The sequence below is a fragment of the Podarcis erhardii genome (genome assembly GCF_964252035.2).
Source record: "Podarcis erhardii genome assembly, chromosome: Z".
Taxonomy (NCBI): Eukaryota; Metazoa; Chordata; class Lepidosauria; order Squamata; family Lacertidae; genus Podarcis; species Podarcis erhardii.
Window position 1 is genome coordinate 26,049,193 of NC_138504.1, and position 16,296 is coordinate 26,065,488.

The 16,296-nt window shown below is 43.0% G+C and overlaps 1 protein-coding gene across 1 annotated transcript in view; it reads right to left on the minus strand.

Annotated features, from left to right (window-relative positions):
* CHRDL1 (chordin like 1) overlaps window positions 1–16,296 on the minus strand; it is a 56,930-nt gene that overhangs the window by 17,483 nt on the left and 23,151 nt on the right. Inside the window, exons 5-8 of the mRNA XM_081847159.1 lie at window positions 14,134–14,279; window positions 10,614–10,707; window positions 9,233–9,300; window positions 4,944–5,118 (exon numbers count right to left, since the gene is read on the minus strand). Coding sequence (XP_081703285.1) covers window positions 4,944–5,118; window positions 9,233–9,300; window positions 10,614–10,707; window positions 14,134–14,279 — 483 coding nt within the window. The remainder of the gene's footprint in view (window positions 1–4,943; window positions 5,119–9,232; window positions 9,301–10,613; window positions 10,708–14,133; window positions 14,280–16,296) is intronic.

Consider the following 16,296-nt stretch of genomic DNA (forward strand, 5'->3'; position numbering starts at 1 on the left):
TCCAAACAGGAGCACTCCTGTTAGGAGGTGAGGAGGTACACAGCAACATTTTGTTGCAGTTTTATATGTCACTAGTAATCTTAAAGGTATGTGTAGGTTCTAATGCTTAATACAGTGCTATCTTCTAAACACATACAGTATGCATGTGTGTTTAGGAGATCCATAAAAGTTTAACACTGCAGGCCTGTGCATGTCTACTCAAATGTAAGACTCACTAAATACTCTCAAGTAAGGCTGCAAACCTAAGCATGTCTACTCAGAAGTAAGTCCCACTGAATTCAATGTGGTTATCTGCCAGGTAAGTACAGCTGGGATTGCAGCCCAAGCATGTGTAAGACTGCAACCTAAATGTGTCTCTATTTAAATAATAATAATTAAAGCAATACTTTCTGCATTAGGACTTGAAAAAGCCAAGCACATCTAGCTGTGAGAAGTCTACAAACCCAAGCCGAGTAACAAATTTGTCTGGCTGGCATCCAAATGTGCCTTTCAGACCTTTCTAAACATCTGCAATGAACTTCATGGTCATTGATTTGGTATTTCAGGAATCTGGAGTTGTGTCGTTTGGCGCCAAATGTGTGACAATAAGACCGTGACTTCAAAGGGGAGCCTCTCACCCAATGAGATGTTCTATCCCCTCTTTCCCCTGGATGAAGTAGCCAACCAATCAGTAGATAGCAATATGTCTGATCTATTTGCGCAGGCTTAATAGCAATTGCTCGCTTGTCGACTGATACAGCTGCCTCCATATCTCTGCCAGCTAGAGGTGACCACTTAAAAAAAGTCCCAAAAAGATTCTTAACAAGTGTATACATTCTATCACCACCAAATAATCACAGAAAACTGTCTTATTCCAAATTAGATCATTGGTCAACCTGGCCCCTAATTTTTCAACCCTGACTAGCAGTGGCTCTCCAGAGTTTCAAATAGGGGTCTTTCTTCCACCCTCAAATCTGGAGATGCTGGGAAGCTTCTGCATGCGAAGGATGTAGTCTGACGCAAGGGATGTAAGAAGGCATCATTTTCTATTCTGCCCTTTATTCATCCCTAGCAGAACTGTTTCCACTATGCTGCAGTTCAATTTCCACCAGAATTGATGCTATTTATCTCACATTCTTCTGTGGCATAAGTATGTAACTTACATAATTTATTCAATTCAATATGTCAGTTATTATGTTATTCCATGCAAAGGAAATGCAATGCAAATGAGGACAATACATAATCAATGATGTATTATTTGCAGATTGAAAGAAGCAGCAGCAGCAGCAACAGTGAATACTAATCATATTCATTGGTTTGATTTCTGTTCTGGACATGAATAAGTAAACATTAGTAATCTCCACTACCATTTCTATTTTCGTTGGAATTATTTGACATCCTTATCATGCAGTTAGCTTTTTACCTTCCCCTTGCATGTTCCTAAATTAGGGGTGTGACTCTCAGTCTTACTTTGGACCCCCCCCCCAGTCCCTCTTTTTCAATATTAGTTCTCAGGTAAAATCTGACCTCTCAACCACTACTGCTGCTTCTATTTGGATTCCCTGTTCTACAAATACCCCAGCACAGATGCCTGCATTTTATAAAAAACAAGATTTTGGGCAACTTCCAAAAATCATTGTTGGAAGTGGGGAGGAAGGGGGAGCACTGATGTTGGCATGCCCTTCTCTCACTAGATAGGGTGGGTGCCTCTAGAAAGTGGAGCCCTTTGTCTGCATTTACAAAGGGCCATAAGAACCTCAAATCCTATGGCATTCATGCCCATGACCTTTTTGAAGTTACCTCTCCAGTTAATTAATAACACTCACACTAATTGCATAGAACAAAAGGAAAAGACCTCATCAGCATTCTTGCTTCCATCTGGGGGTGGGGAGGGAATCTTGGACTCTGTGAGAAGCACATACAAGCCCCCCAAAACTGCCCCCCCCATTGATGTGGTATCGTGCATGGGAAATGTGCTATTCATTTGGAGGCTTTTTATGTACTGAAGCAAATCAGTTAGAAATTGCTTTGATGATATCTTCGTGTGTGAACTGGAGGTCGGAGACATTGCAGCGGGCGGGGATTTCTTGCTTTGAGATCCAACATGAAACATCGGCCTGAGCTGAATGTTATTCCATGATTGTTCAGGTGGATAATAGACTCTATAGCCAACATTCCTTCAGTTAGTTAATACCTTGAAAGATTAGCTGGCCATAAATCAAAGGCTTTTACCATATTGCAGGCCACTTTTGAGAGCCCGTGGACTGTTGGCTTTGTGCAGAACGGCTTTTTCTACTTCAAATCCTTTTTACTACCCTTTTGGGTTTCACTTTGCAAACCTCCGGGCTCATTCACACAATCACTAGTGGAAAATCCTATGCATAAGTTGGGGGGAGGGTTCTGCTTCGTGTGTGTGTGTGTGTGTGTGTGTGTGTGTGATTAAAGCTTTGGCACCATCCTTTAGTCTGCATATTTTGCTGCAGGGGTAGCCAATATGGCTCCCTCCATTCCAATTCCATCTGCTCCATCCAGCATGGCCAATGGTCAGGGCAGATGAAAGGCACAGTCCAACATATAGACACATGGCTGCCCTTGCTCTGCTGTAACTAAGGATGCTTGCAGAATTCATTCTGCATGACTTCTGATCTGCACCTTGCAAACTAATATACAGATTGGAATGTGGTTATCCTGTGACACAGTTAGAAATGGATGAACACCAGTTTCTGGGAACTCCAGGTGGAGAGAGTTGCTGTTTTGCTCATGTCCAGCTTGCAGGAGTCTGGCTGGCCATAGTGAGAATCAGATGCTGGACCAGATGAGCCACTGGGCTGGTCTACAAGGCTCATCTTATCTTCTTATGAACCTCTTTATTTGACTTTCTTTCACTTTCTCATTTTTTCCAGCCTTAAATTCAGTTCACTATATTTCCATATCAGTTTGTGAATTCTTTTTCAAATGTCCTCATGCAAATTCACCAGGATTTTAGTGAGAATTCATTTGAAGATACACATATTTGCATGCGATTTGACCCAATATACACATTTTTGCAGAACTGTTTCCCCTAATATAATGCAAAATTTGGAGAAGTGTGCGTTTTGGAGGACAGTTCTTTTTCAGTTTGTATATTGCTTAAGAAAGTATGAATTTGGTGGCTCTATCTTTAAATGCAAAACAGAATCAAATTTCTCCTTCACTCCTAGGTACAGTACTAAGGTACACGTAAAAATGCATGTTTTAGGATAAAATAGGGTTATAAATGCCTATTTTTGTGAAGATTCTTCAAAAAGTACATACTGTAATACCAATTTTAATGCAGGGTTGTTGTTTTAAAGTAGAAGATTCATGCAGAAATGGAATGCAACAGACTTAGGGAATGAAAATATCTGAAAAACCAGAAAGAGTATGCTTAACCCTCCCTAACTGTAACAAGCTTAAGCCCATGTAACGGGGGTGGGGGGGGTGTAGAAATTTATATCCCTATCTACCCTTACTTTCATCTTCTTCCACCCTGTGCTGAAATTTAGTTTGCAAGATCGTAGAGGCAGGGATCTGCCTTCTTATTCTTTGTAAAGTGCACACTGATGAAGTTCGACAAACAACAACAATAATGCGTGTATTGTGTATTGTGTGGGCATAGATCTGACGGGGTTTGTGTCTACTCCCTGCAAATTCTTCCCCCATAAAAAGGATGGATATACTGCTGGAATCAAGCACATGTGATGTACATGCATGCGGGCCTTCTCTGCACTTGATGCACAGGAGCCTTGGCTGATGATGGTGTGAAATGGCCTTCAGTCATTTCACATGTATTTCTGCAGCAGTACTGCATGAATCCTACCACCTTGCTGAAGCTGCGCAGATTGGAAGAGGCATAGCATAGGAACATAAGCAGCTGCCTTATACTGATTCAGAGTCATTGGTCCCTCTGGCTCAGTACTTTTCATATTGATGGGCAGCAGCTATCCAGCATTTCATGCAGAGGGCATTCCCAATTCTACCTAGAGATGCTGGGGATTGAACCAGTAATTTGCGCCCCCTAACCCATGGATTTGCGCCCCCTAACCCCAGTGGCGTAGCGTGGGGGGTGCAGGGGGGGCCGGCCGCACCGGGCGCAACATCTGGGGTTAGGGCAAATCCACGGGTTAGGGGGCGCAAATCCAGGGGTTAGGGGGCGCAAATTACTTGCCTTGCCCCGGGTGCTGACAACCCACGCTACGCCACTGCCTAACCCTAACCCCCAGATGTTGCGCCTGGTGCGGCTGGCCCCCCCTGCACCCCCCACGCTATGCCACTGGATTGAACCTAGAACCTTCTGCATGCAAAGCAGATGCTCCCTTGGTCTGGTCAGTGCCTGGCCTTTTGAGTACTGGGTACCACATGCTTTGGGTTCCGTGATGGAAAAATGTGGGATATAAATGTAAGCAAAACAATAAATATACTAAAATTAAACTCCCCCCTCCTTCTCCCTGTACCTGACTGATGGTCACCACTCCTGACTAGTGTAAGTCACTCTTTGCTACACCTAGCTTAGGACCCTATCCCTCCCTGAAACTTTCCAGGTAAAAGTGCAGCATGGCTTGCTGAGGAGAGAAAAAATGATTAAAATAAAAATAAACTGGAGAAACAAAAATACTTTCACTAGTCAGCAAAAGCAAGCTGCCAAAGGTGTTTGTAGAAGCTCCATAAAATGTGCAGGAATCCCAGAGATTGCCTAGGACAGACTTCCTCAACCTCAGCCCTCCATCCCAGCATCCCTGACCACTGGTCCTGGTAGCTAGGGATCATGGAAGTTGTAGGCCAAAAACATCTGGAGGGCTGAGGTTGAGAAAGCCTGGCCTAGGAGCCCCTCCAGCCACAGACCTGAATCTGGGGCCTTCTGAGTTGTGTTGTGGTGCTGGGTTCTTTCCTCCAAACCCTCTAAGAAGACAATTGAAAAAAAAAAAAAAAAAGGACATTTCACTTACTTCGCCCGTGCTTCTGTTTGCTGTTGAGGACAATCTGTACAATAGTTCCAGAGGCCTGTTGCATATCTGGCAGGGCTCCTCTGTTACTTCTGCCACCAGGGGCCCGTGGAATGCTGGCTGCCTGTCGGGAATTGCTGGGTGGAGGGTCATAATGGGAGCGATGAGGAGAGTGCCTCTGCATGAAAGAGAGAGAAAGAGAGAAAAAACCCTCTGAGAACAGGAATAGGAGAGCTTCATGAGACTGAAGGTTTTAGAAGAACAATCTTATGAGCTCTGTTATGGAGCTTCTGTTGTCAGGACCACATTCCAGGAGGGTAGCTCTGCTACGGGTGCCTCCAGACTGTTGGTATTTTGCAGGAAGGAACTTTAGGCTTGTGCCTTTAAAGTGGATTAATGTGCTCAGTTGCCCTAGCACGACAAACCCATTCCACAAAAGAAACAGACTTTGCAGTTAGGAAAGTAATGGGGAAAGGCATTGAGAAGTGTGGGGTGAACTAATGATTAATGGGAAGAAGTTTAAATGCCACTTGAGTAAATCAGGATGAATGTTGGATGAATGAGCTTTGTTGAAAAACCTCCCAGCAAACAAATCATAACAAATGCTTGGGAAAGACTGGGTACAATCTGAGCTCCTTGCCGGCTTTGTACAAGGATCCATGCCGACTGGGGCTAATGGGAATTGGAGCCCAGCAACATCAAGATGCTAAATGGAAATAGGTTCATAAACAGCTTGTCTTCACTGTACTCTTTTTGGTGCCTGCTAAAAACGTTTTTGCTTCAGCAAGCATACCTAGATGTGTAATCTTGATAATGATGATGATGATTTTATTATTTATACCCCGCCCATTTGGATGGGTTTCCCCAGCCACTCTGGGTAGCTTACAGCATATCTAAAAACATCAAACATTAAAACCTCCCAATACAGGGCTGCCTTCAGATGTCTTCTAAAAGTTGTATCTCCTTGACATCCGAAGGAAGGGTGCCACTACCGAGAAGGCCTTCTGCCTATTTCTCTGACGCATGTTTTAATCTGGTTTTTAGTTTATTTCAGATTATGTTTTGAATGTTTTAAACAGTTGTTTTTAATTGTTTCATTTATTTATTTTTCTCATGATTTTCTTAATACATTCTTTTTGCAAACTGCTTTGAAGTTTTATTGCAATCAAGTGGCATATAAATCTTGTGAAATAAATAAACACTAACAATAGCTATACCTGGAGGGCCACATGTTTTCCACCCATGCACCAATACTGTTAGTACAGAGTAAGGTACAACCTCTTCTTCTCTTGGACTTGGATAATCCACTTTTGGGGATGTTGGGAAGCTTTTCAGGGAAAAATAACGCAGCTGCCTGCCCTACTTATCTCCAGGCAAGGCTACCATATGCATAGGCTAGCACACAACAAGCTACTTTCATAAGTGCTTTCCTATGGATGGAGTCTAACACACCTAAATCTCAGCTTATGATGATTTTGCCCATAATTGTCATAGATACTTCACAGATGCATTTTGCTAAAGGTCTTAATATCACATAGGAATGGCTCTGGAGTTACAGGAGCTCTCGATAAAGTATTGTCTGGTAAGTCCCCATAGGGTTTATGGTGCACTTTCTTTGGTGATGCAGTGCTGGTGGCCAACCCAAATGGCCAATGAAGAATCTTCCATGTTTTGTGTGTGTTTAAAATGGTGGTCATTTCTTCCTGGTAATGTCCTGGAAACTGAAATGGGCACAGGACATAGGGTACAACATTATGTTTGCTGACTGGGAAAAGTTATGGACCACCGGTATGAAGTTCACGGCATGTAATGCCTTGAAAGAAAACATTATGAAAATGATATATAGGTGGTACATGACTCCAGTCAAGCTCGCAAAGATATACCATCTGTCTGACAATAAATGTTGGAAGTGTAAAGAAGCTGAAGGAACATTCTTTCACCTTTGGTGGACTTGCCCAAGAGTGAAGGCTTTCTGGGAAATGATATACAATGAGCTGAAAAAGGCATTTAAGTATACCTTCCCTAAGAAACCAGAGGCCTTTCTTTTAGGCATTGTCGGCCAGAGTGTGCAAAAGAAGGATTGAACTTTTTTTATGTATGCCACAACAGCAGCAAGGATACTCATTGCTAAATGCTGGAAAACTCAAGATTTGCCCACGCTGGAAGAATGGCAGATGCAACTGATGGATTATATGGAACTGGCTGAGATGACTGGCAGAATCCGAGACCTGGGAGAGGAACTGGTGGAGGAGGACTGGAAGAAATTTAAGGACTATCTACAAAAACATTGTAAATTGTATGAATGCTAAGAAAGATGTAAGATTTGTAATAACATGGCTCCAACAAATTAGTAATAAGGAATATAAATTTGAACGTAATTGAAAGAAAAGACAAATTTTGGATAAACAATATTTCAAAACTAAGATCTCAAAAGTGTGATTTAAATTCTAAAATTTGAGATTTAATATTGGATAATTATATGATATGAATTGAAACAAGTAAATAATTTGCTAGCAAAATTTGTGAGTTCAGGATGCAGGAACAAGAGATGTGAGGAAGTCCTAAGAGGAGAATGAAATGTGGAAATTTGAAAAGACTATGTTATTACGTATGTTTTTTGTTTATTGTTTAAAAACTTTAATAAATATTATATATATAAAAAAAGGTAATGTCCTGGAAACTGTTCTAACTTTGTTGGTGTTGTTGGGTGGAGGAGATGGTGGCAGCTGGGAGATGGTATGAGCATTTTTTTAAAAGACAAAAAAGAGTCCAGGGCAGGGATCAATTATTTGCTCTAACACACTGGGTTCTCAGATTCTCCCCCTTGTCAGATTAGGTAGTAATTTGGGGTTCCTTTCCATTTCTTGCAGAGTTGAGGGCACTTGAGTCCATTGATTCTAGTGGACTTAGGTTTGCCTAAATCTGTTTTGGATTACAGCCATTATTTTGAGCAACGAAAACATTCATTCTCTCCACCCCCACCCCACCCCACCCCCACCCTCTCTCTCTCTCTCTCTCTCTCTCTCTCTCTCTCTCTCTCACACACACACACACACACACACACAGAGGCATTTGTTTGTTTTTGTTAGGTTTTGCTCCTCACATTTCAAAATACTGAGCTTTCATTTCAAATTACTCTGTTGTAACAATCAGTTCTGCTGGACTGAATATCTGACAGTTTGGTTTCATAATACAGACACCAAAATCATTGCAGACCCAGATTTAGTTCCTCAGAATGAGTTGGATATACACACTCCAAGCAAGGACTTTGCTCCAAACTTCTGTAGCCCTGCGGCTGTGGTTGGGGAGGCATTCTTTATCATCACTGGCCAGAGGTCAAAGAGCTGTTGGGGAGTTCTGCTACCTCCATCTCAGCAAGAAGGCCAACACAGGAAGGGAACAGCAACAGCTCATTAGTAGAGCATCTGTTTTGAATGCAGAAGGTTCCAAGTTCAATCCCTGGTGTCCCCAGGTAGGGCTGGGAAGGTCCTTATTCCAAAATCCTGAAGAACCACTTCCAATCCTCAGCCTGTCCCCAACTGGACACAGAGTCATGAAGTTGGAAGGGACTTGGAATGCCCCCACCCCCCTGCATTTCTGCCAATGCAGAAAATCTGCTGCTACCACATCACAGATTGGTGGCCACCCAGTTTCTGTTTAATAGCCTCTGACAAAGGAGAGTCCACCACCTTCTGAGGCTGTCTGTTCCATTTTCTGCTTTTGACCTTTGAAATTTATCACTCTGCCGCTGTACTCCACCCCAAAAGTCTCCCCAAACGCTTGCTGATTCAGTGGCCACAGAAATGGATACAGACGCTCTTCTGATTGGCAATTCAGTATACTCCAACCACAGAAAATAAGCAACTGTTTATGTTTCCTTCACTGCTAATTTTTTTTCTTAAACAAAGGATGTTTTCTCCCCTTCCCTCCTCCCCAGATACATGAGATATACTCATGCCCTTGATTGCATTTCAACTATTCATGGGCTAATTTTTTTTGATAGATTTTCTTTGTCTTTTTTTTCCAGGAAAAGAAAGCCAGGCCTCTTCCAGTTTCAAGCCAGTGAACGTCAAAACGAGCTTTAAGTTTCCTATCAATTTAGTCAATGCTTCAACTACCAGAGGACGTCTCAATCACAAAGATAAGTCTCGCTACTATAAAAACATCTGCCAGAAATTCCCCCTTTGAAACAGGATGGGTGTGAATGAACAAAAGACACAACAACCTTGGGTGTGTGCACAACTCAGTAGGAAAGTTCTGTTTCTTTTGATGAGATCATGGACTTCACTTACAGCTTCTCTGTTGGCTGGTTGCCGAAAGATGTCGCCATCCGAGTTGTCCCACGAAGACTCCCTGTCTCCTGTAATCAAGAGACAATTATGTCAAGAATTACTGGGGCCATTTGTGATCCCCACCCTGATGTCCCTGTGTGTAATGAAAGTGAAGATATCAACATGGAGGAGTTATATTCCAATGATAGCCTGAGGACATTTCTATGGAGCTTTCTACTGTTTAACTAAACTGGAAACAGAACTGTCCTAAATTCTGAAACAGCCTCAGCCTCACTCTTGAATAGGAGAATTGACTTTTGGCATGTTTCTGGGGTCTGGGGCTCCAGGTCTTCATGGTTTCCAGGCTCAGGCTCAATATCAGGACTTGGGCCACACACTTCTGCATCTAGTACTGATGGCTAGAAGTGCTTGCAGATTTCAAAGCACACCAACCTGGGTCACATTCACAACATATTTTTAAACCACTCCCATGCCACTTTAAACAGTCATGGCTTCCCCTAAAGTTCTGGGAGCTGTCCTTTGTTAAGGGTGCTGAGAGTTGTTGGCAGACCCTTGTTCCCGTCACAGAGCTACAAGTCCCAAAGTTGTTTTGCCAATCAATTCCTCGTCCTAAGAAACTGTGTTGACAACTAAGTATTGTGATTTCTGCATTACAGGGGGTTGGGCTAGATGACCCTTGGGATGCCTTCCAACTCTACAGTTATCTACAGTGGTACCTCGGGTTAAGTACTTAATTCATTCCTGAGGCCCGTTCTTAACCTGAAACTGTTCTTAACCTGAAGCACCACTTTAGCTAATGGGGCCTCCTGCTGCTGCCGCGCCACCAGAACACGATTTCTGTTCTCATCCTGAAGCAAAGTTCTTAACCTGGAGCACTATTTCTGGGTTAGCGGAGTCTGTAACCTGGAGCGTATGTAACCTGAGGTACCAGTGTAATGCTATGATGCTACTTAGCTAGATGGACCAATGGTCTGGCTTCTTGGCAAGGCAGGTTCCTTCCTGTGTAAAAGTAACTTTAGGGGAAGGATCATAGCTCAGTGCTTAAAGCTTTCTCAACATCTTCAGGTAGGGTTGCAAAACAGACCCCTGTCTGAAACTCTGGCTGCCTGTTGTCACTGTCGACAGAACTGAGGTCAATGGACCAGTGGTTTGACTCAATATAAGGTATCTTCCTTATACTTATGTTCCTAAGTTTCCTTCTACCTTAGTGGAAGTTGCTGATAAGGCTGCCCCAGCTACAGTAGTCATGCTGATGAATTCAGTGTCTGAAGAAAACAGTGACATTCCAGCTGCCTGAATGCCATGCTTAATTGTCGAGCTCTCTCAAGACATGGGCAGGTTGGGCTTGGCATGTAAGAAATTGCATACATATATATTTTACCTCTGCAAACTGGGCAGCACGATTCAGGTGTGGACACTGGAGACGTGCAAGTTAATTTGGGACATGTCTTCAAGCCACAGTACACATTTCCTTCCTGCCATTAAACACACAGAAACACAAAAAGATAAAAGTAGGGCTAGTTAGTGCTTGATGCAGGTGCACAGATTCAAATGGCAGATGGTTGCCATAACAGCAAAACAATCCCATGCGCATTCTTTACCTTTTATGAAGCGTTATTTAATTGCAACAAAGCTTAAAATGATGAGCTGCTGTCTCTCTCTCTATATATCAAAGCTCTGGAATCCTCATAACGCTCTCATGTCACTGACCTCTCAAATAATCAGATGTAGAGGAGGACTGAGAATCTCAGTAGCAGGAAGAGGTGCATCCTACCTATTCCCTTCAGCACTATGAAATGTGTGACAGGCTGAAACTGCCCAGTTGCCTTATTCTTGTGACTTTCAAAAAGTTCTTTTGGGCGGTATGGGGCACTGGAGTTTCTCTGAAGATTATAAATTCCTTAAAACAGGGATGGGGGCCATGTGGCTTTCCAGATGTTGCTGGACTACCAACCTCCATCAACCCCAGCCAGCATGGTCAATGGTCAGGGATGATGGGGCTTGTAGTGTGGCAATGCCTGCTCCATCACAGGTTCTGCAGCCCACCTGATAACTGTTTCCGAGAAATGTTCCATGTTGGATACCTCATCTTTTAAAATAGAGAATGGAGAAAAGAATCACACTGGTTCAAAACCAGAGGTCAAAGTGACTTACAAAGGATATATATTGCTCTCCTCACCCAACTGGAGAAGCTGTGTCATAGATGAAGCCTTGGCAATGCATTCACTGACTCAGTTACTTGACAGTGTCCCTGCTCCATTTCCCTTCTATTATTAATAACATCAATAAATTTATTAGTCACTTATTTGCCACAGTAATTCAAAGTGACTTGCAACATTTTAAGCAAAAAAACCAAATGCACACATTAAAATCAGCATTTAAAAAAACATTAAAACATCCCACCCACAAAAAAGGCCATAGATATTTGAAAGTCAAAGGCCTGATTAAAGAGGAATGATTTTGCCTTGGGTTTGAATATATGCAACAATGGTGCCAGGTTGAGTTTCTCTCAGCAAAGTATTCCACAAGTGTGCAGGCAGCACTGAGAAGCCCTGTTCTCATCTTGCCACCGTCCAGACCTCCTGTAGCAGGAGCGCATGTAGAAGGGCCTCAGATGACAAATTGCAGGGGCTGGGTTGGTTCACATGGGGAGGGAAGGTCCTTGAGGTATTGAGGACCTAAGCTACATAAGACTTTATAGGTCAAAACCAGCATTTTGAGGTGGACCCAGAGACTAATTGGTAGCTGGTACAGTCAAGCCAAGATTGGTGTTATGTGCTCAGATGTGACTGAAGTTTGAATGTAATGTTCTGCACTTCCGGGTTGGCGCCATCGCCGAATGGCGGACTCCCTCCGAGCTCCGGAGGGAGCCTGCTCGGCAGGGGCTGGGTCCTACCGCGCCGGCGACGCGGGGACCCTCAAAAACCATGGGCGCTGAAACCCATGGACATGGTGACTCGGCTGGCACCTTTTGCGCCCCCTGACCCGCGAAGGAGCCTTTTTAAAGGCTGCGGAACGGGTGACGGGGGGGTGGTGGTGCTTTGAGTCCTCCGCTTCCCCTGCCGAGCGAAGCCGCATGCCATTCGACGGAGAGCGCTGACTTCTTCTATTGAAAATTTGGACTTAAAAGAATAACCCGTGAGTAATTGGAACCTGGACTAAAAAGGGGGATAATTTTTTAAAAAAAATCGGAGCGAGCGGGGGAGGCGCAAAAAGGAAGTCAGCCCCCCCCCTGTTGTAGAGGAGTTAAAGTAAAGGATTTGACAACTAAGATCGAGCGCAACCCTATTTTGACAAGGTTACTAACTTCGCGATGGAAAATTATAAGACTGAGCTGGAGGAGAAAAGTGGAATTGAATTAAAAAGCAACCCCCCCCCCCCCGGAATCCTGGGAGCGATTTGTGAGAGCGCCGGGAGAAGAGAAAGAGAGGTTTTGACAGCTGTCAAAGAGCTGTCAAAGCGGAAGAACAAAAATGAGAACTTTGTTACGAGGACTTTGCCAGTTACATTTGTTATAAATTGGATACAAATTGCTTAAAACAAGGAATAACAAGTTATTTTGACTGGTGGGCATGATCTGGAAGGGAACTGAATTATTGCAATCCACCTAGAGGAGCTGAGGGATATTACAAGTATTGTTGGCTTGGAACTTGAATAGAACTTTTTATCTCCTGGGAAACTGCAGGAATGGAACACTATTTTGTCTACAGAGGTCTACACACTAAAGGAGACAATAGATTTATCTATTGAAGAATGGAAGGGACTTGGCATAATGTTTTGTTCCTGAATAACAGAGCCTCTGCAGAGGAATTAGCAGCTTTTGGAATTAGAACATTTGTGCAGGAGAGCAGGAAAAAAAAAAAGGAGGAGAGGGATTAACAAGAACAACAAGAACAACAAGAATTGGATAAAGTTGGAAGTGGGAACATTTGGGACATCCAGATTTGAAAAGTCTAAGAAATAAAATTGGAGTTTTTACTCCTAAATATAAAAATCTGGATGGAAGAAATGGGCCTTTTTGAGATAGACTCCTTCCAAGATTGGACATTCGAAATTAAAGATGACTGGTAAAGGACTATGGCCTAGATAGATGTGGGAGCTCCAGGAAGACATCAGACGTTGATGAACATTGGGAACGCAACCGGGAAAGGGGGGAGGGAAATTTGGAATCCAAAGGGTGTAAAATTATATTTGATTATCTTAATTATATTTTTACAATTTTATTTTAATTAATTATATTTGATTATTTTAATCTGTATTGTATATTAAAGGAGGGAACGCGCGGAAGGGAACAGGTCGATTTTAGGGGATGGGAAAATATTTTTAAAACTAGGCTAATGATTTTTAAAACTGGGCTAATAAGTTCAAAATCTGGGATAAGAATTTGCTGAATTCATTTGTAAGAATTGGAATACAAGAGGGGGAGGGGAGGGGAAGTCCTGGAAAGATGCTACTGAAAATAAGATTTTAAATTGGGATGTTTTGTTCTTTTTATTTTTTTGTAATTGGAAATTTCTAATAAATATTATTTTAAAAAAATGAATGTAATGTTCTGCAGGTTTTGCTCAAGTTGACTGATGTCATTCTATTATAAAACTAATAAAATATTTCACACACACGAAAATAATTCTCCCCAGACCACACACCTTCTCCTGGTTCAACTTTCTACCCTTAGTATTTTTGCCTGGTTGGAATGCGTCCTTGAACTCTGATAATCCTTCTTGCTTGTCTGGATGGAGATGAGTGTGGATGTGGAAACTAGCCTACTGTGCAAATGTAAAATTTACATTCCTTGGTTTGCATTTGCCTCAGGCCCTGCCCACCATTGGCACAAAGCCCTTGGAAAGTTGCTCAGAAGGGAATGGGCCACAACACTGGTTTAACACAATCACGTGACTTACGGAACAGCTGCATTGGGCACACTGGTTGGCTTGTCTGTTCTGGAAGAGCCCCTCTGCCACAAACATCTCCCCGTGGTAGTAGGTTGTGCCATTGTACTCACAGGACTTCCGGGTTATCTTACTGCCAGTAGAAAAAAGCGAATCATCTGCAAGAGGGCAGGAAGAAGAGGCAATTTACAAAACAAAGTTATCTCATGTGTCTTCTCTGGTGTGGCAGGTAGAAGGGCTTCCCAACTCACAGAGGAAACATTCTGCTCTCGCTCTGCCTGGATCCCTGCTCAACTCTCCCAACAGGGTAGTAATGGCAGATTAATCCCCCAGGAATAGACTGCCTTATCTCTTAGATCTGTTGTCTCACTTTCATTAAGAACATCAGAAGAACCCTGCTGCATCACGCCAAGGCCCACCTAGTCCATCACTCAGTTCTCACAGTGGCCAGCACCAGGGTTCAAGCCAGGGTTCCCTTGGGCAATCAGGAAGAGCACCACCAGCTAAATCGGGGTACCAGCGTGGTGTCCTCCAGACATTTTTGGACTTTGGCTCCCATCGTGTCAGGCATGTGGAGAAGCGGAAGAACCAGATGGGTCTAATATGGTATTGGTGCCCCAGCTCTGGAACACTCTCCTGGAAGCATGGATAGTCACAGGTCTGTTGGGAGTTCAGTGTTCAATGGAAGTTTGCTTGCTTTTTCTAGCTTTTGGGAACTATGGTTTAGAGCCTTGAATCGGTTTTGTTTTGTAGTTCTAATTTTGTGGTTCTGTAATTTATATTGATATTGCTTATATTTTGCTGCCCTCTCAGCTGTATTCTGTGGCTTGCAATTTATATGATTTTTTTTTTTTTTAAATGTAAACTGCATTTTTGAGGTCACTTGTGACAAAAAGCACATTAAATTAATGAAGTGAATCACAGAATTCTTAGAATCAAAGAGTTGGAAGGGACCACGAGGATCATCTAGTCCAACTCCCTGCAATGCAGGAATCTTTCGCCCAGCATGGGGCTTGAACCAACAACCATGAGCTATCATGCCTGTCCATTGGCCCTGCTGGCTGAGGTTGATGGGTGCTGTAGTTGAAATGCACTAGGCTGGCTTCATTAACAGATCTTAGTTAGCATGGCAATGAAAGACCTCCTATTGAGACCCTTGTTAAAGGCCAGCCAAAGTGTCACCCTCCAGAAGTTGGCAGATGAAAGCTCCCATCATCATTGTTCATGATGTCTGGAGCTGATGGCAGCTGTAGTCCATGACATCTGGAGGGCACCATTTTGGCTACCTCTGTCCCAGAACCACTGTGTGTCACAGCAGGCAATACAAGGCTAGTTGGACCAGGGGTCCAATCATCCCACCTGTTCATTTGAGTTTGTGTCTCTGAGGACTTCACAGAAAAGAATTCTGGTTTTAATAACCCCAAGCAGCCAATTATTCCTTGCTAGTTCATGCTCAATCTCAGTGTTAGTTCATGCTCAATCTCAGCATCTCCAGGTATGGCTGGGAATGTTTCCAGCCTGAAATCCTGGAGAACTTCTGCCAATCAGTATAGACAAGACTGAGCTGGATTAGCCCATGGTCTGACTCAGTATACAGCATTTTTCTATGTTTCCTAATTTCTGTTCGATGTGCTTCTAGAGCATAGGATTAGTTAGCCTCCCCTACACACTGGAAATATTATACGTTTGCTTTCATGCACAGCCATTTGAAATAAAAGCTTTATGTAGCACTAAGAACAAAGTGTTTGTTTGTTAGAACTGAAATAATGTTGGCATGCAAGGAATTCATTGGGTTTGAAGGCCCAGTGCAAAAAAGATGCCCCCCCCCATTGGGTTTCCTTGACCTCCAGAATTCACGGGTGACTGCAGTTCTTTTACATCAGTGGCATAAAATCATGTAAAAAGAAACTCTCCATAATTATTGTGCTACTGAGGAATGCATGAGGTTTTTCCCCTTCTTCTTCTTCTTCATTTGTTAAGCTGGGCACTCAACCAAAGGAGCAAGAGGTTTCAGGTTTTAGGCATATGAGCTAAATAGTGACATTTGGAGGGCTCTGTGAACCATTTACTTTGTCATGCGGGCACCTCAAAGCCTTTGAACCACCTTCTGAAGTAACAGGAAAAGTAAATGCCGGGACCTCTGTGTTGTACAGTATGCACAAAATCCAAACAACT